This window comes from Nelumbo lutea, chromosome 3 (genome assembly GCF_056320005.1).
Source record: "Nelumbo lutea isolate HS-2025 chromosome 3, American lotus-T2T, whole genome shotgun sequence".
Taxonomy (NCBI): Eukaryota; Viridiplantae; Streptophyta; class Magnoliopsida; order Proteales; family Nelumbonaceae; genus Nelumbo; species Nelumbo lutea.
The window spans coordinates 48,416,087-48,441,602 of record NC_142686.1 but is presented as its reverse complement, the minus strand read 5'-3'; the positions used below and the strand labels follow the sequence as shown (position 1 = coordinate 48,441,602).

The following is a 25,516-nucleotide window of genomic DNA, read 5'->3' as shown; positions in this document are numbered from 1 at the left end:
CCTGATCAATTGGATTGAACAGATAATTCATAAATACTGAGTGAACTTTTACAAAGTCATAAGTGTCAAATATAATAATGTCTTTATCAAAGTCAGATGCAGAGGAATATGATGTTGTCATGGCATTGACTATATTTGAAGGAAAGGTGATGAACCCTCAACCCTGGTAGATAACAGAAAGAACATTTCATGCACCTTCAGGCTTAAGTAATGTAAAACTAATAGCAACCATGACGAATTTCTAATGGACTCAGAAGACTGTTTTGTGTGTGTAATGCATATTTTTGCTTGGTTTTGCATGGTATTTGGATATTTTTTCAGGGAGGTGTGCACTTACTTGGAGTGTAACTTGATATTTAGTGATGCTCATGAATAACCAGATAGAAACTGAGGATTTGTTTGGTTTGCAGTTGGAATTGGAATCGAAATGGTCCATTCCCATAATCTGTTTGGTTCAGACAAAAATGGGAATGGGAATTAGAATCAGCAGGAATGGGATTTCATTCCCAAGGAAAGGGCAGAGAATGGCCATTCTCTCAAACGGGGGAAAGCATTTCCAGCAGGAATGGGAATGAGATTTTGATTCTGTTCAACTAAACAGTTGGAATCAGAATAGCCCATTCCGATTCCGATTCAAGACCCCTAATCCTGCGAACCAAACAGGACCTGAATAACTAAAGGTGGTGTGAATGTGTATGGTCTTAGATTTGTTAATGTTTCTTGGTCTGCTTGTGAAACAGGTTAAAGAATTATTATGATGAGTTTGTTGATGCAATTGTGCTTTAACTAGAAAAGGGAAAAGTGGGTTTGCTTGTATTCCCTCTGAACTATTATGTAATGAGTTTGGTAATCTAGGTTATGCATTAATTAAAAAAAAAACAAAATAGAAGTGCTTTAATTCTGAACCTTACCTACACTCAGTTTTCTTAGCTGACATCTAAAATTTCCTTTATTGATACAGCTTGGTCCAAAAGCTGAGGATGTAAAGAAGATATGCTGGCAAAGTCAAAAAATAATTCAATTAAATCTGTTTGTGGGAGATTTGAATTAATTGGACAAAATGAAATATTTGATTATTCAGTCAAATTCGAATAAAGTCGGCCATTTTAAAGAGCATCAAATAATAAATCAAATTGATTTGAATCATGATTTCCCTGATTCGCTTTGAAGGATGACCCTTTTCCTAGCTCATTCAGGGAAGATTTCGTAGCTGATCGCCTGAATATCCATTCTACTGTATTTTTTTATGGTCATAACAGTCAGTAAAAGCTATTACAGATATGCACACGCAAACACACCAACTCACCAACCAATAGATTTAGGAAACCAACGTTAGGAAATTCTCTTTGGTGTTTTTGGAAGGAATTATACCTCGAAACAAAGATTCAAATAGGTGTATATCATATGATATGTACTGATATTCAATGATTTCGATGTTTGAGAACGATGCTTTCTTTGGGAGTATTATAATGTTGAAACTATGTTCACTGATGCCATGGGACTGGGCCGCTGGGCAAGCAAAAGCCCTCGTGAAACCATGCAAATCAACAATGTGAGGTTGGTGACACCTTTTCTTTTTCACCATCAGAATGACGAATATAGAGACACCCTTGTTGCCGCAATCTTGTTGGTGACATTTGAGATGGTTTCATCATTCATCATCTCACAATGTACTTCCTTCCCTCTCCACAGTTAACAGCCACCAAACTTACAACCTATCCCCCTTCCCTCTTGTTCTCCTCTTTGGTTTTCACATACTATCCATCATTCTCTCTTCCCTTCTCTGTTCCCCTCCTGCATGCAACCCTCTTAGCTCACTCTACTGATTGCACACAGTAGTAATATCACAGGAGTTCATGGGATAATAACTGTGTGATAGGATAAGGCACGAGGTTAGCAGAGCAAGGTTAAGAGCTCATCCGAGAGTGATATCACACGAACCTGATACAAACCAAGCATGTAGTTTTAGGTGCTCAATGCACAAAGAGCAACAGAACCCTGGCAAGAACCACATCATTTCTTTTCTGGAATCGAGCTACCAAATGACATACATAGCAACATCAACTAAAGTACCAGCAAAAATACCAGAGAAGCATCTGAGCCAAGTACCAGCAAAAACACTATTTTGAGGTCTAATTTCTCAGGTCATAGAGAATTTGTAGGGCCTTATATATCCCATTAAGGTTACACTCTTTCATTCCCTGGTGATGGTGACACCAAGGAAATGGATGCGTTTAACGGAGAATATTGGCCTCAGTGAATGTGACAAGGCTTCAACTACCTGATCCCAACCTCCGGACTTGCATCTCCATAGGAAACCAAACCCTTTTGTGCACGTGGGGAACTGGATCTAGATCCGCTGGGACTGGGAAACCGTGAATTTTTCTTGCCCCCACGATTTACTGGACCTACATCAGAAGATCTTGACCGTGATGAGCTATGGCCCCTTGACTTAGACTTCACCTTGTCTGGAGAATGGGTGTCACCCCCTCGTGGGCCAAGTCGTGATCGAAGCTTCTCACTCATTGCAGGTCGCTCATCCATAGGACTACGACTGCGGACTGGGCTGCGGCTTCGATCCCTGTCACGGCCACGGTAACCCACAGGACTTCGTGAGATGCTCCTACTTTGACTTCTTCGGTTTCGGTATCTAGTAAAGAACATGGACAATTTTATGAGTATGAGTGACAAAAACTATGATGCTAATGCAATTATTATGCTATATACCAAAATGAGCAACACAATTTGTTCTACAGAAAGTAGATTTGAATTTATGGAAAACAAACTACAATAACCAGATACCTGTATACAGGTCTTAAAATTGTGTCAGATACTTGAATATTAGTGTAGAGCTAAATATCTGGCACTTTTCATCCATGTTCTGGCTGTATGTGGGTAAAAGAGGGTTCTGTTGACATTGCAGTTGCTTTTATTTAAGAGATAAAAATCATACATTTGGCAAACGGCCCCATAGAGAGCAACTTGAAAGACATCATCTATGCATTGAACATGAAATTGATAATAAGACTAAACGTTAAAAAAACCATTTTCCTTGGTGAATTCAAGCAAACAACCCAACTAAGAAACACGTCATTCTAAAACTTTTGAGATTGCTGGACTTAGCTCCTACTGAGCTTCCTCAAAATACAAATGAAGCCATCTTCTTCCTTTCTAATTATGTTATTTCATAAAATTCAGAGGTTAAAGCCACAAGGTCTACACTAGCAGTCAACTAGAACCAGTTTGTGAAATCATTAATGTGATATTAACCTTAAAAGTATAGAACTCATGATTCTTCTATAAATATACATCATCAAATATGAAAATGCAAATTACTGAAAAGTACACCATGCATCAACTACATGCAAAGCCAAGTAAACAATACGTAAAACATGGTAGAACATTAATTTCTGTAACTATATACATAATAATCCAATCCAAGCCAGGTTTGGATCATCTTCACAACAAAAAAAGCAATCCTGTCCTTCAAGCATACCAAAATTCAAAACCAACTATAACATGGTCATTTAGCTTGCTATATGAGGTAACTAACTGCCTAGAAAACTGCAACCTTGGCAATCTTGTTGATTAGATGATACTACCATGAACCCAACAAAAGAAATAGACAAGGATAAAGGTGAATAGTTTGGTGGTCCACCATCCAGCACCACTATCAAGGAAAGAAAGCTTGCTCACTGTAACACGAGGATTCTCACCTCTCAGAGTATAGTTGCATGTCAATCTCAAACTATGAATTAATTTGACATGAGAAAAAATAATAATTTCAGGGAGGACAAACCCTGTTGAAGGAAAAAAAAAAAAAAAAAAAAAAAACATCTTGACAACCAATCCCATCAAGCTGGCATTGCCAACTTTTCCCCTCCAAATGGACCAGACCAGACTGGCATTTTCCATCAGACAACCTGAGAAGACCTATAACCGAAGGCCTCAATTATTGATAAAATTATTACATACTATTTGTTAATTATGCCAACATTTATATTTAATGCTGTGAATAACATTATACATTAATAACTATCAAAAATATACATAACATTAATAATGGTATATCATGATTGAGATTATGATATGCTTCAGATATATACAGAATATTGCATATTTACCTAGATTATATTTTATATTTCTATGGAATATATAATATCACAGATAAATATTATATACTTATATTTAGTACTTGTTATATTTTAGTTAATATCACATCGCAATATGGAATCATAGATTGGGTGTTTGGATTAGGTAATATTTCATTTTTCAATTATATTAGGTTTTTATTATTAGATTAAGTAGGCTAACACATGTATGGTCTCTGGTGGTAAACTAAATTAAAAACTTTTGGCTAAGAAATAAGAAGGTTAACACATCTGCACACTTTCTACACCGGTTCATACATAAATAAATGCAGAAACATGCACAAACACAAGGAGATAGAAAGAACCTGGGAGGACTCCTGCCTCTTGGTAGATTGTTGTAACGTCTAGGTGGTGAACGTTCAGAATAACCTCTGTAGCTTGAATACCTACCAGCAGGTCAGAGTAAATTCAATACTTTTAACTCCCCTCTTAATTAGGTGATGAGTTGGCTTACCTGTCACGGTTCCTGTCATAAACATTCCTCCCCCCATAACGGTGAGACCTGGGAGGTGAACAGTTGGGAGATGGGGTGCGGTACCGACGTGCATAGGAGTAACGTTCACTGAAGCCACGCCCTTTTCTAATGCGTTTTGGAGTGCCTTCCTGAGGACTTCTTGATAAACTTTGGCGATGATTAGAAGTAGGGCTCCTTCTTGGACTTTTTGAAGAACTGATGCATTTTTGTCCACTCAACTGCTTAGCAGGACTTCTAATACTTCGCAATTTTGGGCTCTTCCTTGGACTTCTTGTAGGGCTCATGCTTGCACTCCTCTTAGGACTGATAGTTTGCTTCCTTTGGGGACTGTGGGTGGGGCTCCTGTTCATCAAGTAGTCCAAGAACTGTTACTCTAGGCAAACATGCAAATTTATAGATGCATTTAACCGTTCATGAATCGCACAAAGATATAGAGGTTAAAGCAAATCAGAACTGAAAACCTTGATCTGTTTGAATTATCATCTGAATCAGGGTACCGATTCACTATTTTTTCAGATTTGTTTTCTGATCCATGCCCATTGTTCACAAGTTCTCCATTTTCTCGAGAAAATTCACCCTCTTCATGTGATGAATTTTCCTCCCTATCCGGTTTATCTTTCCTTTGCTTGTCTGCAACTGCTACCTCTTTTACACGGATGGGGGATGATGACCGATTTCCTATGGTAAAACATATAATTGATCAGTCAAAATCTCCATTGCTAATTATCATTAAAAAAGATTGAAAACCCTTCAGTGCCATGCATTTACATGCATGAATGGAATACAAAATAACAAACTAGTCTACAACATAAAGAAAGTTAAAAATCCTTCCCATTATATAACAGAATCTAGACTATTAAGATCGAAACCAGCATACCAAGCTCTCGTGGTGACTTATGTTCAACATGTGATACATTGTTGGCCTTACTACTAGAATCATGATGACCAGCTTTTTCATCACCAGAGCTGCTTCCCCTAGAACTCTCACTTTCTGAATCACTAGAACTATTGGAGCTCCTGAAAAAATAAAATAAAATAAGAAAAAGTAAGCTCCAGTGAAGGAATTCAAATACATATAATATAGCATCATAAGTGACAACCGAACAGCATACCATTTGGACTTGTGCCTTGATCTTTTATCATGTCTTCTTCGCTTCTCCTTACGCTGGCCCCTTCTTTTCTTACCACGCCGATGTCTGTCTCTTTTTGATGACTTCTTCCTCCTACGCCTTCCATCACTTGATGAACTTGACTCTGTTGGTGAAGAATCTGAATCAGAACCACTATCAGAAGAGGAGTCAGAATCAGTATAAGAGCTGTATGAATCAGACGAGGAGTATCTTCTTTTTCTCTTCATTCTTCTGTTCCTAACAGATTTCTTATGTCTTCCCCTTCCTCGTTCATCAGAACTATCATCAGAAGAAAGGGCTTTCTCTGGTTTCTTCTTCCCCTTTTCTGCTAGGAAATCACATAAATGAGTGTCAAAAAAGAGTTAGATATAAGGGTCAGTCAGAAATAGAAGTAATAAAATCAACTTATCATTGCATTCTAGACATGATCTTTTTTTTAATGAATTCTAGACATGATCTTGTAGTATACCTTTCTCTGCTCCAACTGCTTCACGGGTTTTGGTTGCAGAAGCTTCACCACAATCTACAATTTTTACAAGACTGATGGGTTTCCCATCACTTGTACCCACCTGCTCAAGTTTCTTGACAACATCCATTCCCTGCACGACTTTTCCAAAAACAACATGCTTCCTGCCAAACAAATTAAAAAAAGACCCGTCATTTCATGTAATTATTATACTTCCTGGCAAAATGGAAATATAAAGAAAAAATAATTGAATAGAAGAATATATCAAATGCATTCTATGGTCACTGCACATTCCTTCTTTTTTTTTTTTTTTGGCAGGAGGGGGCAGAAAAAAAAAATGTAATACCAGGCTATGCAGAAATAAATATGAAAAGATGTACCCATCAAGATGGCGAGCAGACTTGAAGGTGATAAAAAATTGGGATCCATTTGTGTTTTTACCAGCATTTGCCATAGACAGAAGACCTGGCCCGTCATGGAGCATCTTGAAGTTTTCATCTGCAAAGGAACAGTTAGCTTTAGCAAATTTCAATTGAACATAAACCATGCACCTAACCAAGAAATAGTACCTGCAAACTTCCCTCCATATATGCTTTCTCCACCCACTCCTGAAAATAATGAAAGGAAAGTTCTGATTTTCAGCATTAAAAAGAACTAGGAGCCAGGAAGAGGCATGCATCACAAGAAAGAATTCTAAAAGAAAAATGTCAATACCATTTCGGTGTGAAAAATCGCCACCCTGCAGGGGAAAAGAGATGTATCAATGAGACAATGGCAAAGAACAAACAAAATGAAAAGGTAATAGATAAGACGCTCTTCCCGGTATAATAATAACAAAAAACGGATGTCATCACACCTTTGCTATAAGAATGACAGACACCCTTTATTCCATGGAAGGCACCAGAGTGGTATGGGCTTTGAATCAGCACCATTGAATATCCACCCAATAGCAATTATTCTTTGGACCATTGATGGTGGTATTAATCTACTTCTAGATTCTAAATTAATACAAATGATGGTTTAGCTAGGATTTTCTAATCTTTGGCAATCCATAAAATGTAGGTCATGACGCCCAGGATCATGAGTGGCACAGCCAAGCATGACACTACAACAGCTAAATTCTGGAAATTATTAAATAATCAAAGGCAAGAGAATTTAAACCATACATCAAAATACAATCTCAATAACTAGCTAGAAACCTTAGATGTATTTATATAGTCAAAAGTGCCTAAGCAAACCAACACTGAATTGTTGCCTCAAACCCCCTGGCCCCTGGTGACTTATTTTCCTAGTGACTTTGAAGAACTCATTTTGGAATTTCCAATATTAACTATAACTAACTAACAACCATACTGAGTATTAAGCAACCATATGAAAGTTTTTTGTTTGGGACCCATTATTCATGTGATAGGTCCTAAAGCATTTAGGCTTGGTTTTTTATTTGATATAGGAGACTAAATTAGGTTTGATTTGTAAGTAAACAAAACACCACTATAGAAGAACAGGACCCACACAAACATCTTGAAAGCCTTTGTGCTGGGCTTTTTAATTGAGTTAGGAAACAAACTGGTGCAAGTAGAAGGCTCTAAAAGTTCAAAGGGAAGCAGTTAGATGATGTAAGACAGGGTAGGCGGTCCTACAAGTTTCAGATCTGGTGGATTTTGTTGGTGAAGGACTTGGGATGAATAATAATGAAGAATACAGATAGAGAAGCAAGTAGCTAGTTTGTTGTCTACCAAAGAATGAATAAGAGATTAGAAAGGAGAACTCTTGCTGTAAGAGTAAGCAACAAGGAGATTAATCACTTAAAATAAGAAAAAGGTGAGACAGGGAAAAAGAATAGTTTCCCGGCAGCAACCAGAAATCACTAAACCAAACTTTATTTCATCAAATCTGCTCTTCTAAATTGCAATTAGAATGACTCTATCTGTAGACTCCAATTTGGGTTCAAAAACTGACCCACAACTTCTAAGTTCTTACCACTTTAAAACTAAGACAAACCCATTGGTAATCCATAATAAGGACTCTGACTCCAATAACACCTTACTAATCCTACTTAAACTTATTTAATGTAAAGACACCAAAATTTACTAAAAATAGTAACTTTGCAATTTTTGTATAAATAACAATTATGGGAGTCACTATAAATAGTAAGTTTGAAATTACCAATAAATAGTAATTTTAACTTACTAATAACAGTGCATTCCTAAAAACCTGAAAACCTATTCCTAAGGCTAAAATGCGTTTTAAAGCCGTTTTTTCCCTTCCAGATCCATTAGCTTTTCTGGGATTCCAAAGAGGCTCAAACTAATCTAGCTAAGCACATGCTGCTGCATCAATAAACAACACGAATATAAAGTGGAAAAAAGAATTATTTAAGGATTTATAATTTGAAAGAAGATATAGTTCATGGTAGAGTACAGTGGCAAGGATAGGATTTATACAGCTAGCCTCACATATTTGGGATTAACACAGTTAAAGTTCAACTGAGTTTTTATTTTAGTTAGGAAACAAAATTAGATTTGATTTGTGATTGAAGAACATGAGATAACTTTCTAGTTTTAATTAGGAAACAACTTGATTTTAGAACTAGAGTGGGATCAACACTACTCTAATATATTTTTATTTTAAAATTGAAATTTATTTAGCCCAATTTTTCCTTGGTGGAAAGCCTAGCTACATGTTTGAAGAAGCCTCCTCTGTGAGGACTTTGCCCATTGGAAATGATAATTTGGACCTCTTGGGAGAATTTTCTTATCAGAAACAAAAATCTAAAATTTATTAATGGGATATGAAGAAAGAATAACCAGCATTCCAAAGATTAACTAGTGAATGTAACCCAAAGCTGAAATTCGATTAACAGGGTAATTACCAAAGAAAACAATTACCTCATAAAATAAATTAGAAACAGTACACACCAAGCTGCCCAAAATAACTTCTAGCTGTTGAAACAAAATTGTAACAAATAAAATTAAGATTGATGGCGAACCCCCAGTCCAGGAATCACCCAATCAAGTGCAGACCAGCCAACCAATGACCCAGTAGCTGAGATGGTCACCCAGCATCCCTCTGAACATGGAGACGCGGGATCAAACCCATGTAAGTGCAGACTCTCTGTGAAGGTCAGTGGACCTCACATGAACCCAGAGTTTATAACTCTGGAAACACTAAATAGATTAATAGAAATAGGAAGAAATAACAAGTACTAGTGAAAGAGGGCAAGCAGTTAATATTCAAACAAAAAGATGCAAACAAAATAAGAAAACTTTTCTCCAGAGAAGGGAAGCCACTTGGAAGGCATACCAGTTTTTTTGCTTTGATAATCTTTTTGTCAACAGTCAGGGGATATCTGTATAGGGTTGATGGTATAGTGGTTTTATACATACACTTTATACAACCTCTAGTTGTACTTGGTTTTTTTTTATCAATGAATTCTATACTTTACCTTTTCTCAAAAAAAAAAGGCACTTGGACTAAGGCATTAGACTGGTTGCATTGCTCACCTAAAACTAGTTTTTTTTTTTTGAGAGAGAGAGAGAGAAAAGTTAACTGATTTCACTGAATAGAAAGAGGGGATACACAAGAAGGCATGCAAGTACAAAACAGGGGTCAGACCCCTAAAGATTATACAGGTGGAATACCTGTGTAAAGAACTACCTGGGACCCAGCCTTAAAGAACTACCTGATTTCTAGCTCAGTTGCAATGCTTTAACAAGATTAAACTACAAGAATACTGAGCTGCACCAAACAATCAACCTGAAAACTCCGATGAAGCTAAAAGAAACAAGAATTTCTAAATTGAAAAATTTTGCAGACTAAAATTTACTTACTTGAGCCATGAACCCTTTAATTATGCGATGAAAATTTGATCCTTTGTAGTGCAGAGGTTTCCCCGTAGAAGCCCCTATTCCTTTCTCACCTACAATGACACCTTGGTTCAGAATCATCAAAAGCTAGTTTTTTTTTATTGATATCAAAAAAAAAAAAAAAAAAGAGAGAATCATTCAACATTGTTCAAGCTTATCAACTAGAAAAGCAAATATTATACCAAAGACCAGCAGTTTATGGAAGTATGGATAGAATCCCAATAAATATAGCTGAAGCATTTGACCCATCAGCACATAGTTCTTGCCCCAATGAACATACACATAGAAGAGCCAGTGATTTAAAAGGCATGACTCGCACAGGCAAGGCACATTTTAGGGTAGGTGCCTCGCCTAGGTCCTAGCCTCCTAGGCGCAGCCCTTTCAAAAGGCACACGCCTGATGTGCCTTGCGCCTTAGCCCAGGCGTGCACCTTTTTAAAATTCTGCACTTTTTGCTTTTTTTTACCCTAACAGTTGACCCGGGGACTCCGCCCTCAGACCCCTGTGCCATGCCCCTTGAGGCAAGCCCAAACAAGTCCATGCTAGGGTCTTAAATTCTTAGTTCTCATACAAAAAATAATGATTTTATAATTTTAATTGCTTTTTAAGAAGATATTTTAGTAGGATGAATGAATGAACCCCTATTTCGTTATGTTGTTCATTCATTCATCCTACTAAAATATCTTCTTAAAAAGCAATTAAATTTATAAAATCATTACTTTTTGTGTGAGAACTAAGAATTTAAGACCCTAACATGGACTTGTCTGGGCTTGCCTCGAGGGGTGTGGCACAAAGGTGGCTCGTAGAATCAGGAATGTAATATGTTTTACATCATATTAGCTACTTTAAGTAATGCAATTGAGGAAAAAAAGAGATTGTGGGTTTCACATGCTTGAAAATATTTTATATGTTTGATTTTATTTTTAAATTCACATTTGAATATGATTTACATGTTATGTTTATGTATTTAAATTTTAGAACTTAGATAATAGGTTTTTTAAAACAATTATTTTAAAATTTAAAGTTTATAATTTTATTAATATTACGTTTAATATTTTTTCATTATTTTATTTTTCTGACATTTTTTTATTTTTTAGCATTTCTTTTATTTTTGTGCCTTGCTTCAAAAAGGCGCATCTTGCCTTGCGCCTTGCGCCTTAGGCGCAAATTGACCCATGCGCCTTTTGTGCGCCTTGCGCTTTTAAAACACTGAGAAGAGCCACTAACAATTTCTCAGCATTACTCATGCCAGATTGAGTGGAAAAAGAAAACAAGGTAAGAACCATCATTTGATTCTTCCCTATTCTATACTAGGACCAGTGATTTAAAAGGCATGCCTGAGGTGCGCCTAGGCACTCAAGCAAGGCAGATTTTAAGGTATAAACCTTGCCTAGGCCCTAGATGCAACACTTTCAAAAGGTGTGTGCCTAGGCATGCGCCTGGTGCACCTTGCACTTCAGCCCAGGTGAGTAACTTTTCTTATTTTTTGCGCTTTGTGTTCTTTTTTGAACCTAGTGGTTGGCCTTTTCTTATTTTTTGCGTTTCAGCCCAGGCGAGCCCAAACAAGCCCATGTTAGGGTCTTAAATTCTTAATCCTTAAACAAAAAAAGGGCAAAGCTCCAAGAACCCCCCCCCCTATTTGCTAATGTTGTTATTCATTCATCCTAGTAAAATATCTTCTTAAAAGACAATTAAAATTATAAAACATTTTTTATATAAGGATTAAGAATTTAAGACCCTAACATGGACTTGTTTGGGCTTGCCTCGAGGGGCCATAAAGGCGGCTCATAGAATCAAGAACACAAGTTGTTTTACATCACATTAGCTATTCAAAGTATTGCAATTGAGGAAAAAAAAAGAAATTATGGGTTTTACAAGCTTGAAAATGTTTTCTATGTTTGATTTTATTGTTAAATTTTCATTTGAATACACTTTGCATGTTATGCTTTTGTATTTTAATTTTAGATAATAGGTTTTTTAAATATTTATTTTGAAATTTAAGTTTATATTTTTATTAATATTATGTTTAACATTTTTGGAAGATTTTGCATTTTAAGACATTTTAAGACATTAATATTATTTTTAACACCTGCCTTGTGCCTTGGGCACAAATTGCCCCTTGTGCTTTTAAGACATTTATTGGGACAAGAACCAAACCATTGCTTGGGAAAGAAAAGGATCAAGTCAGACATATTAGAAGGTTAGAATCCACAGAAAACCAAGTTTTCTATTCTTACTTCATTAAAAGAAACTTTGAATTGCAAAGAAAAGGGAAGAAACTTTACCTTAAGAGAAGATGAAAAGTAATTACATGCAACTATACACAAGCCAAACTAACATCCATGGATTATCGATCATTGTATTTAAAATAATCCAAAAATCAGAACCAAATGACAATCTATCCCACATCTTCTAACTCAAGACGGACATTTTTCTATTCCAATAGTGAAAACATTCCAACCTCCTACCAAGGTTCAAATTTTCAACACGATGTGCCCCGTATCAGGCATATCATATCGAATCAGTGACCTGTCAATACGCGAAATTTAAGTCTTTTGGGGTCAAAAAACATTTCAGGGGGTAGGCAGGCCTTAGACCATATCGGGGTGTATCAATACTTTGAACCTTACCTCCAATTTCTACAAACTTCATCTAACTCTTCCCAGTTCCCACAATTCAGCTCTATCACAACCCTCATAAATATTAGAATACAAATTAGTAATTCGGTTTAAGTAGTTCAACCTCTTTTTAGTAAGTAAAAAGAAATATAACAGAAAAGGAGAAATTCCTGTAAATAGCATTAACTTTTTTGCAATAGACAATAATACATGATATGATGTATAATACGCTAGTAAAATAAGGATCAAACAATTGGAAGGTGCAATAATAATAATTTTCTGCAAGAGTAGAAGTAGTAAGCTCGTTTTAATAAAATAATAAGTTTCTAGAAGACTAGAAATTAACCCAATAACTACATAACACCTCCTAATGAGCCTTCCTTTAAGACTTTGTGGGACCTACATGCCCTATTTTCCATATTCTTTTCAAAATCTGAAAATTCCATTCTCCATGATTTCTCTTCAATTTTCCGGTCCTGTATTACTAAGGTATTTTGGCCTCTCTAATGACCTAGGCAAGACCTGGGTATTAGAAGAAAAATATACTCAACCAATTCAAATAATAACATAGGATAACTGATGGGGATACGTTGAGACTGATATGTCACATATGTTTCGCACTTACCTTAGGCACAGATGACATTAGTTTAGAGTTTATTTTGATTTTTCTTATCAGTAAAAAATTAGAGTTTATTTCGATTAATGTAGAAATTTAGTAGGGATTATTTGTTATTTTTATATTTAGTGTAGGTTTACTAGTAATTTTCAGTTTTAGGTTTCTTATAGATTTAACAATATGTATTACAGTATGTTATGTTTTGAAAGAGAAAAATCAAGACTTCTTCTTCAACTTCCATCTCTCCTTCCTTTTCTCTGTTTCTCTTCTTCTTAACAGGTAGGTTCTGCACCAATCACATTTCCATGCAAAGAAAAAGGCTAAAATGTAGAATGGAGTATACAGTAAGGATTTTTCAGCACAAATATGCTACAGAAGCCAAGGTCATCAATTCGGCTGTAGAGGCTATAAAGAGTTGGATGTCTATACATACTGATTTTAAAGAAGATACTTTTGATTGTACTTTTTTTTATGTCCTTCTGTATTTTGTATGGTTTCTCATTGTACACAGGACCTTTTATTTAATACAAATATACTTTACCTTATCTCAGAAAAAAAAAAATAAGAGATACCATGCAGTATATACAAAAATAAGATGACATCATATATGATCATATAAACAATTAGAGTAACCAAATTCTCTAATTACATATATGCATATGTGTATGTGTACCAAGTTAACTCACTAATCAATGACAAATAATAGTTCACTATTAGCAGATAAGAAATTGAAAATCTAAGTTGTCAAAAAAAGACATGTTTTCCAAACCTGAAATACAAGCCATGAACATTTGACAACATTCTTTTGGACAATTAACAAAATAGTTACTAAAATAAAGCAATAAGGAAGAAATATCACAGAATAAATAGCTTTCAACACATTAATATTAAATATTAAAGCTATCAAAAAAGCAACAAAACCCTCTAATTTATCACACATGGTCTACTCTTTTAGATCATATATGCATTAAAACATTTAGAACCACACTCCTCATTTTTAGGAGTACAGTTCTAGGGAGATTCGACTCCAAAATTGTACAATCAGCATTTTACATTTAAAGTGTGCCTCTGACATGTTTCTGATAACTTAAAATCTACACTGTCTATGTATCATCTTGACAATTGTTCAACATTCTATACACGAGAATACAGGAAATGGATTAATGAGTAGTATGCTAGCAAACAATGATTCTCAGCTATCACCCTGGAATAGAATATCTACACTGTCTATGTATCGTCTTGACAATGTCATTATATTTTTTTTTCCTGGATAATAGCCAAAAACCAAAAACACAAGTAGCACATATTGTTATCCATTATATATATGAAACCAGTGGTATACCTGTACAAAGTGCTCGGAAATTCTCCGCAGTCTTGGGAACAATATCTGCAAAAAGCTGCAAATTCAAAAGAAAGAAGACATTAAGTGCATGCCATTCAAAAAGGACGCAAATTCCAAATTCCCCTATCAATAACAACAAATACAAAAAGAATAATAAGAACAAAAGAATCAAGGAGATAAGGCAAAGAGAGGATACTGAAATAAGGAATTTGAGTTGTAATTACCTCAATAACTACTTTTTCTGCAGGATTCCCATCAATGGATATGTCCAGGAATACAAGAGGGTTCATTTTTTTCACCATCCTTTCTCACTCCAAAAGTGCTGCTCAATTACTTCAACTTCTGGAAATCATGCAGAATAAATGATGATAATGATTATTGCAATGTTATTGATGATATCAATATAATGAAGGAACTGAACCAGTTTATATACACTTAGGGGCCATTTGATAATGGCTGAAATGACTGAACTGAATGATTTATTTCCATGTTGTTAGTAGATAAAATAATTAAGTAATAAAATATTTGAGGACCTTACAGCCTCCCGAATTCCTTGTTCGCTAAAAGACAAGGCAATGTCATTTAGTCAAGCCACTTCAGCTGTTACCAAACAGCTCCTTAGGGATAAATGACTAGATTATACCATATCAGCTAAAAAACAAACAGAACATCAAACATTACAACATAGAGTATTATGTAAAACTAGCTAAATATTTTGAAAAGCTAAAGCCTATGTTCTTCATGTCTATAGCACAAAATTTGTGAATCAAAGTGTGAGTATAAGCCTCACAAGTCACAACGTGTAAGCATGTTAGCATATGCTTTTCAATAAAAAATAATATAATGAAGCTAGGGTTGAATTACATTAATTTGGACTTCCTTACATTAATTATGTGAGAAACATGATTAGAACAAGAAGTTGTGAAAGGAACCAGCTATAGAAACTGTCCCAATTCAGTACTACATTTGAGCCCAAAACATGTGTTCTATGTACCCCTTGCTTGGATTAACAGTCCTCCTCACCCATTTCACTTGGATTAACATGTCCTCTGACAGCCATTTGAGTTTTCTGAATTCATTCCTCAAATGCCATGCCACCCCTTCCCCTTTAACCAGCCACTTAATCACAGTTTCAGAATCTCCCTCAAAAATCAGCCTTCTAATACCCTGTTCTTTTGCCTTCTCAACCCCAAAAACTGCAGCCAAAAACTCTGATCTTGCCACATCACCCTGCTCCACAGGGCCAGAGTATAAAGCAATTATGTTCCACTCTTCATCCCTAATGACTCCCCCAATACCTGAGGGCCTTGGGTTACCCAAACAGCTCCCATCAAAATTCTGTTTCTTCCAACCATTTATTGGAGGAGACCAAACCTCAACAGATCTTTGTCTTGTAGTTGAGGATGCAGTGATGGTACCTCAAGCTCTAAAGAAATCTTCAATCTTGAAATCTGAAAACAGCTTCAAACTTTTTGCTCAATGAGCTACCCTCAATGTCATAGTTTCAACCAAAGCTTCCTTGCTTCGTTCCCAGTGTTTTAAAAGCGCAAGGCACAGGGGTCAATTTGCGCTTGAGGCGCAAGGCGAGCGCCTTTTTAAGCAAGGCACAAAAATTTTAAAAAAAATATCAAAAAAATCAAAAAAATATATAAAACATAATATTAATAAAAATATAAACTTAAATTTTAAAATAAATGTTTTAAAAATCTATTACCTAAAATTAAAATACATAAACATAATATGTAAAACATATTCAAATGAGAATTTAAAAATGGAGTCAAACATATAAAACATTTTTAAGATTATAAAACCCACAATCTCTTTTTTTTCTCAATTACATTACTTCAAGTAGCTAATGGGTCTTAAATTCTTAGTTTTCACACAAAAAAATAATGATTTTATAGCTTTAATTGCTTTTTAAAAAGATATTTTATTAGGATGAATGAATGGACAACATTACCAAATAGGGGGTTCTTGAAGCTCTAGTTTGCTCGCGAAGACCCAAACATGGACTTACTTGGGTTGGCCTCGAGGGGCGTGGCACACGCCTGGGCTGAGGCGCAAGGTGCACCAGGCATGCGCCGTTTGAAAGGGTTGCACCTAGGACCTAGGCAAGACGCCTACCCTAGAATGTGCCTCGCTTGTGCGCCTAGGCACGTCTTAGGTGTGCCTTTTAAATCATTGTTCATTCCTTCTCTTCATATATTCTTGCATTTCTTTCCTCCCACACAGTCCAAATTAGCATTGCTCTAGTGCATCTCTACAAGGTCCTACCCCTCTTTTTTGTACAACTAATGCTAGTAGGGCTAAACAAACCCTCCAACCTATCAGGAAGAAGACCACTTGCATCCAAAGAGAGAAGTAAACCAATCCCAAAGAAAGCTAATAAGCGGGCAAGAGATAAGAGATGAATTGCAGTCTCACCATTCAACTTGTAGAGAACAGACCAGTTGGGGGACAAGCACCAATTTGGTCTCTTCCTTTGAAATAAAGCAAAGAGTATTAATGCTCCCATGAAACACTTCCCAACAGAAAGCGCTAATTTTAGGGGGAATGGGAGAACACCAGACTTCCTTAACTGGGAAAGAATAGGAAGAAGAGGTGGCAACAGAGAACAAAAGAAGGACTTGCAAGAGAAATCCCCCACAAAATTAGGATGCCATATTCTAGAATCCGAGCCACTTTCACACAAGAAAACTGAATTCAACAAGCTCAAAAGATCAGTCATCATAGAAAGTTCAGATTCTCTAAGGTTTCTAATGAAGCCAAAATTCCAATTCAATCCTGTAGAGAAGTGATGCTGAGTAAGGAAGTCAGAGATGGGCCTACCCTTAAACCTAGAAATATCAAAGAGAGAAGGGAATTTAATACCCAGAGGGGTATCCCCAATCCACACATCCTCCCAAAACCTGATTTTTTTACCAGTGGCCAAGTCATACCTCATATGATGTAAGAAGGTAGGAAGATAATCATGGATGGCCTTCCATGGGGCAGCCAAGGTAACTCTACGAAGACATCTTGCATCCCATCCAACATTAATTTGGACTTCCTTGAACTTTCACAACTTGTTATAATTCTTGAATTTCTTCACCACGTTCAACATCTTCTCTACCAAAGTTGACTCTCCATCAGTTGATCTGTTGATGACAACACACCTTTATCTTACCATCCCAACAAGAGGTCCTGATTCATCTTCTTGATCCAGCTCAGATCCACCTCCACCCTACCAATAGGACTTTTACTTCTTTCAAAAGCTGGTATCAACTCTTGACTCCGATATTAGTCCTTCCATCTCTAATTCTCTCCTAAATGGCCCTACCTACTTTTGTCATGTGGAGAGATTCTGTGCTGAATACAGATATTTCATCAAGGAAGGGATCCATTAAAGTGGTATTGGCACCACGATGTTGCATTGCCATTTAGTGTTGAGTCGAAATGCCTACACAACACCACTAACCATACTTCAAGAAGTGAGGTTCCCAAGACTGCCATGTCAAATTCCATCAGGCTCCAGTGCAGTATGGTGGTTCTTCCCTCAGCTCCTGTTTGAGGAAATGTAGGCTTGACACTTCATCAATCATCCTCTGGTATGACTTCCTAAACATAGTGGTTGTGCAACCGTTTCGAGTAAAAATGTCCCCAACCAAATTGTTTTTTGAATGTTAAACTCAACGTGCTTATGCGTCACTGGTGTGGCAGCATTCTAACCAAAAACAGGAACTTAACACCATGGTGCCAAACGCCACAGCCACATATTCAATCCCGCGGTCAATATCACCCCTATATCCAGGTTTCAGTTGAAGTTTTGCTCAATCAACAGTACCATTCGAATTTTTAATTATTTAATTTAAAATTTACCCATAAAAGAGGGTTTATTTTGAAAACATGGCAAGGCCTTTTGGTCCAAGATTTTTTTCCATGAATGAAGGATCAGGAAAGACATTTTTTCCAGTAAGCAACAATCAAAACAACTTTATCAATATCACTTGGGAACATAGAAACCTTGCTGTTGTGAAGTTGATGTGTCCTACTAATTTCAGATCTGGTGGTGGGCTTTGTGGGGATGGGTGAATGAGGACTATAGCTAATTACAGATGAAGAATATGGATGGAAATGCATGTAGAATGCTTACTGTCCACAAAGAATGAGAAAGAAATTAGAAGAAAGAAATGAACTCTTGTTGTTAGGGTAGCTGCAAAGAGACAGATTGCTTAGAAGAAGAAATGAGAGAGAGAGATTTCTGGCAACCAGATTACCAGATTTCACCAAACCAAACTTTATTTCATCAAATCAACTCTCCTTCAACTCCAACTGTAATGACTTATTTATACTCAACCTATGATTTTTTTTTTATTTTTGGATTGGCAACAGAAAAATATATTTTATTAAAAAGAAATAAAGTCACATCTCTTGAGTAGCCTCAGCTACCCCAGTAAAGCTTAAAACAGCAAAGAACACTTTCTTAGAGTTACAATTGAGCCCAAAAATAATGCCCTCTATTAACCAACAATGATTTATGAACTCGGATGTCCCTTTATAAACTTTAATTTGGACTAGGAAACTGACCCAAAACAGCTTCTGATCGCTTTAAAACTAAGATAAATCCATAAGTAACCCACAACGACACTTAAAGGACTCCAACTCCTAAACAACCCTAATAAGACTTTCCTAATTCCACTAAAACTAACTTAAATTTAAAGAGACCGGAAATTACTAAAAATGGTTAACAGTAAACCACAAGCTTATAAAATTAATAATTGTGAAACAGCAATAAGATTATTAAAAAAAACAGAACCGTGTTTTTAAGACACCAACAACTAGAAAATAAATAAATAAAAAGTGAAACAGTACGAATATTCTATAACCCAAAAATTCTGAAATTGGTGTAGAAATTGGAAAACTGATTTAATTTTCCATTTATTCTTTCCTTTCTTCCTTATCTGAATCAGAAGTGCCCGCTCATTCAAGTGTTTATTTGCCCAGTGCCCACTTATCTTGCTAGGAACTCAACCAAGGCATTAGCTGTCCATTTAAATGAGCTGTTCCAGGGGACAACAAAAGCCTTGGCCTCTCTAAGCATTAATCTGAAAAACCCAGACTCTCAGCATAAATATAATCCATTGAGTTAACAACCATTACAGTAACCTTCTATTAGCAACCTGTACCAGACTGAAAAGTAGGCCAACTTTAAGCATTGTAGGAGAGACAAAAGTTCAGCTTTTAGAAAGGTAATATATCCTAAAAAATTAACAATGTTCTTCCTTCATGTATATTCAGAATGCCACCCCCAGATGGGCCACGTTTACCAAAAGAAGACCCACCAAAGTTGAACTTGTGTCATTTATCAAAAAAAAAAGGTTGAACTTGTTTCTGCTCATGCTGGTGCAATTCTTCGCCTTTCTTGTGCAGACCCAACCACTACCTGTCATCCTCTAAGTAGAGAGTCCACAAATACACCACTTAAAGCTTCCTCTTATACCCAATTGGCCACTCTCACAGATTTAAGATCACCTCAGTCTTTTTCTTGTTAAAAATCCAATCATTTCTTTCCATGACACTCTCCAAAGGACTGCCACCCTAATTCAATTCCACAACTGTCCTTCTTTAGTCCTGAGCAAGGAAGTCTTTTGAAGAAATCCACATATTATTTTGGAGGCAACCAACATGCTACAAATGAAGGGAAATTTTGGTTTCATATGTATGTTGTAGAAGAGCTAAAAAGGGATAGATGGTTGACATTGTCTCCACTGTTTAAGGAAAGAACATGAACAGGAGGAGAGAGATACCAAGCTTTCCACCTCCACTGGAGAATCCCTTGGTATCGATGATTTTTAAAAACAGCTTCCCAGAAAAATGTTTTGATCTTGGAATCAAGTTGTACCAAGGGACTTTAATAAATGGGAAAGGAAGGGTCAGAGAAAGGCTAACAACAAGGCTTCTTCAAGAAGGAAGAGCAAGAGAAGTATCCCAAAGGATACAAAGCCCACACCCTAGAGTCTTTATCAAATAGCACCAATTTCAGAGGTTGCACATACAGAACAACTATGTCACTCGAGGGCTATAATGAAAGTCATGAAATACCGAAGCACAGTATTAAATCCAACTCGTGCTATGAAACTAACTCAAATAATACTAATCGGAAAGAACATAAAATACCAAAATTTAGGTGCTATGAAACCTCAGATCACCTCCATGACCAGGATTATGTTCAATGCAATTTGAGATTTAAGGTATTCCTAATGCTTTCAATGTACCCTGGTATACCTTTTTGTCCTCGGAAACTAAAGAAGGAGCCATTGATGTTCAACACAGGAAACATTGATATGCATGCATAAACTACTTTACAAGGTAATTTCATCCATCTCGGGTCCTCTCCTCCAATAACATGGTACAGCATCTACCCATCAGTGCTAAAGAGAAAGTAGAACCCGCGAATATCAAAGACGGAATAAAAAAATTGAAAACTTTGAAATTTCTCATCAAAAATATGCGCGCAATGGCAAGAAAACGAAACTCACAAACCATAAACCCTAAACCCTATCTGTAAATCTTCAAGCAGAGTCAAAACTAAGAATTTCAATCTGCATGTACGGAAATTTGAGCCGATGATAGAAAGATATAAAAAATGAAGAACGATTGCGAGAGACCAAAAATATCCAAAATTCAACCATACAAAAAGCATGTAAATGAAACGAAAAAAATGAAAAAAATAAAAATAAAATAAAAAATAAAGGAATAAAAGAGAGAGAGAGAGAGAGATAGGACGCTCACTGTTACCTGGGTCCGACTAATCTTCTCCGGGTTCAGATTTCAGAAAGACAAAGTCTGGCCAACAGGAAACATAGTAGAAGCCGCCATTAACATGGACGCACAAGATGTTAGAGTATAGGAGCTGCTGATGCTGTAAGGACTGGTTTTGCTTCAAATCCTTTGGAGTCTTGGCTACCGGCCTTACTGATTTCTATTTAGCCATTTAGGGAAAGAATAATTGCTGAAATCTCCCCTTAACTTTTAAAGAAAATCTAAAATTCCCCTTACTCTTTAAAACCGTCCAAGAGGATCCTTATGTGTATCGGACTATCAGGATATCAAATTGCTGAAATCTCCCTAAACTTTCCAGTTGTTGCTGAAATCTTTTCTAAAATCACCTTTCCCAAACTTTCTAATTGTTGCTGAAATCTTCTCTAAAATCACCTCCACTGAATTTTGTGATAGTTGCAGTTTGCAAGTAGCCCTTTTTATCAAAATCCTCTAAAAGGAAGCAAGTATGAAAATGTCTAAAATATCCATAAAATTACTTTTCACTAAAATGTCCAAACCCATTCAATCTCTTTTAAGAAATTGATTTATTTTTTTAAATTTGCACTTCATATCAATCACACAAAGGTAAAATTGCTACTTTAAATTCTATTTTTTTATTATTATTGTTTTTCCTATATGAACCGGCCTCAATAGTAGTTGTATGGGTATTTTAGACATTTTAATGTCTTTTATTAATAGATTCTAACAAATGGGGTCTGCTTGCAACTGTATTATAAAATTCAAGGGAAGTACTGGCTATTACCAAACTTCATAATAGGTTTCAGAAAAACTCAGAAAATTCAAGGGTTGTTTCAGCATTATATTTTTGGAAAATGACAGACAGCCACCCTATGTGTAGAGAGTAATGACACTTAACCCCCTGACCTTTGTTTTGTAGTAACTCGTAACCCCTACTTTCTCGACTCTAACACTTTGCTCTTTGTCAAAACTTCTAAAATTAGGGCTATCAATGGATCTAGTTCTATCATGAGATTGAGTCTAGGTAGGGACAGGGTGCCCTAGTCCTATTTCAATTAATTACTAACTAGGGGGGATTCATGGGATGCACAGGATTTATCAAGGAAAAATGAAACAATGGAAACTGATAATTATATTAATAATTTTAATAATTTGTTATAAAAATAATTTAATAATTTAGATTAATTATATTAATAATTTTTAATAAAAATAATAAATTACTATTAATTACTCGATAAATAACTATTATTTCATATTATCCGTTAGTGTTTTATTTTAGTTCTTTTACTTTATTAATCATTAAATGCTATAGTTTAATTAATATATAGATTGACTTTTTTAGTCATACTTAAGTTTGGAGCTTAAGGTTTAAGATTGTGAAACAAATTCTCATCCCCATCCCCTCATCTTTGTCCCCATCCTCAATTGGCTATCATCATCAATCCCCACCCTTGTCAAGGCAATATCCATCCTTAACCCCATCGAATCGGGTTAGGGAAGCCAAGTACCCGATGGGATAAGGAACATTGTCATCCCTATTCACATTCGAATCTTATTTGATGAGGGGTAATTTGGCCCTTCAATGACATCACGCCATGTGGCACTTTCTAAATCGTTGCATAACACCTCGATGCCATCTAGGCAATGACTTGCCTTCACCAAGATTATGGAGTTCACCTCGGAACCACCTTAAGCACACCTGGCACACCTTGAGAGTGTTTCAGTGCCACCTTGGTAGGGTTAAGTTGGTAATCTCATGACTGAACCAAAGACATCAGCACGAGGAGGAACCTCCCACTAAGGTTCCACCGATCTGACTGAGGTCTAAATGGCGTCCTGCATAACGTGGCCAAGGTTCAAAGTATCAATACGTATTAGGCAATACGCCCCTACAAAGGGTGTATCGGGGTTTCGACCAGTTCAGGGGGTGGATGGACCTCCTTTGAACCAAATTTGAAAAAGAAAACTAAAAAAAAAAAAAAACTATCAATACTACCCGATACGCCTCTACCAGCGTATCAAGCATATCGATCATTTGAACCTTGAACGTGGCAACCAGCCTCTACCACATATGACTTATTGTCTCCGAGTCCTCTAGGATTGCATCACCTCACCAATGGAGATAGCTCTCGCACCACCCACTTCGTAGGTAAAATGATAAGCTTTATCACTTTATGCGGAAATTGTCTCTAAACGTGAAACCACCTCCAAGCGTGGCGGGCCAATAAGCTACGTCCTCCCGAAAATCTCGAACGCACTACGTGAAACTCACAACTACTTGTGCCTATATAAAGGTGCCCCTTCAACCAGAAAAGATACATGTGATTTAGCTCTCATGACTCTCATGACTCTCTTGCTCTCCCGCTTTCTAGCTCTTTAAAAATACCCATTGATAACTTAAGCATCAAAGTCCCAACCCTGGGTAAAGCACCCTGAGTACTCTGACTATCTTGTTGCAACTCGACCAGCCGACCTTGACAGACAAGTGTCCGAGCTGTCCAACAATAAGGAGCACTAGATTGTACACCATCAATTGGCGTTGTCTATGGGAACCGCTACACAAAATCTAAAGTACTCACAAACTTACCGACTATTAAGCAATGGCTTTACCTAACAACATCAACAATGCCGACAACATCCAGACTAATGACACCTCAACTGGGGGGCAAAACTAGTCTGTCCAGAACGTAGTAACTCAAAATGTCCAGATAGGGAAAATCTCCATCCCCCTAACATTGTTGACCATCCCGATGTTTTTGGGATAGAGCCTCCCTTCATTTCCCACTTCGACTATGCCTCCCTCACCGGTCGAGCCATCAGTGGTTCCCATTGGGGTTGATGGCCAGTAGTTCCAAGAGCTAGTGCACATCCGCAGCATTGACATGCGAATGCAAAGCTAGAAAAGTTGTCTCGTTGCACTGGCCTGGATGCAACAACAGTACATGCCTGGCTTACAGATGCCACGAGTACCACAACAACAAGTCATCAGTCAGGTCCCCACACTGATAGTGAACTTGAACTAGCAACTCAACGACCAGAACCAAAACCAGAATCAGGTGCAGGAGTCCCTCCGCCAACACAGCATCCCAAACACCAACAACACATAAGCACCTAGGACCGCTAACCTGGAGAGGACTCACACCTCGGAAGCTCGGGACTCCACCTACGTCTCAAGTGAAGAAACTAGTCAGGCTACCTCTTTGGTTGGACCTATGAACACCGGCTCTAATGAGGGGTTTCAAAGGAGACGCTAAAGACATACCTAATGTGATCCTAGAAAAAGTCGTTTCGCACCAAAGAAGGAAGTCAGTTAGACCACCACGTCGTCTTGCCCCATACGTTTCTCACACATCTTCGTTGTCGGCCGATATCCTTGCAAACCCTTGGCCCAAGGATTTTAAGGCCCCCAATCTCAAATCATACAATGGTGTGAGCTCCGAGAAGCTCATGGTTGGCTGAAGGAGATGGAATCGCCACCCATTTTTTAGAGGAAATGGGCCCTCATTTTTAAATTTAAAAATTCAATTTAAGTCTTTGATAGTGACTCCGTATTCCATGGAAAAGGCTCATAATTGAGAGATTTCAGGTCCCAAGGATTGGGGGAGGGAAGGTATTAGGCACACCCCTCTCCAAACTATTATAGTAGCCCACTACAGGAATTGCTCAAGCTCAACTTCTTTTAGAGAAAAGCAGAAATGGTTGTAGGAATTTCTTAAATCTGGAGAAACATACTTTCAACTTCTCCTAAGACCAATTTTGAGGTGATGTTATCGGGTCTTAGGTACTAATTTCCCTAAGACAATCACTTCTCTTCCTCTATTCTCAGTCAAGAAGAAATTACAAATAATGGTTTTTCAACATTTCAAAACCTTAAGTAACCCAAAAACACTAAAAAATACTTACCTTTCGTATGTACCTTGATAGAAGTTTTCTAGCAGCTAGAGATGAGATAGAATGAAGTTTAAATGGGTTCCTGAGCTAGGGGTGCTTCTAGTTGCAACAACTTCCGCTTGAAAATGGAAGAGGCAAGTTTGGAATTTGGGGTTTAGAATACCTCCAAATTTCAGGTGAAC

The 25,516-nt window shown here is 36.8% G+C and overlaps 1 protein-coding gene across 6 annotated transcripts; it reads right to left on the bottom strand.

Moving 5' to 3' along the window:
* Positions 1-1,999: 1,999 nt before the first annotated feature.
* Positions 2,000-21,889, bottom strand: LOC148864810 (peptidyl-prolyl cis-trans isomerase CYP63-like). Of its 6 annotated transcripts, none has more exons than XM_088976075.1 (14): positions 21,441-21,889; positions 14,888-15,005; positions 14,664-14,718; positions 10,053-10,141; positions 6,937-6,961; positions 6,792-6,830; positions 6,603-6,720; positions 6,226-6,386; positions 5,739-6,081; positions 5,504-5,643; positions 5,088-5,304; positions 4,606-4,968; positions 4,457-4,528; positions 2,000-2,650 (listed from the first exon to the last, which is right to left on the bottom strand). In XM_088976075.1, exons 2-14 carry the CDS (start codon positions 14,963-14,965, stop codon positions 2,278-2,280), a joined length of 2,073 nt encoding a protein of 690 aa, XP_088832201.1. In that variant the 5' UTR covers positions 14,966-15,005; positions 21,441-21,889; the 3' UTR covers positions 2,000-2,277. The 6 variants fall into 6 exon arrangements, with proteins under 6 accessions (XP_088832201.1, XP_088832199.1, XP_088832203.1 ...); XM_088976073.1 differs by having other exon boundaries at positions 4,457-4,537; positions 21,441-21,887; XM_088976077.1 differs by having other exon boundaries at positions 4,457-4,522; positions 21,441-21,887.
* Between the last annotated feature and the right edge of the window lie 3,627 nt (positions 21,890-25,516).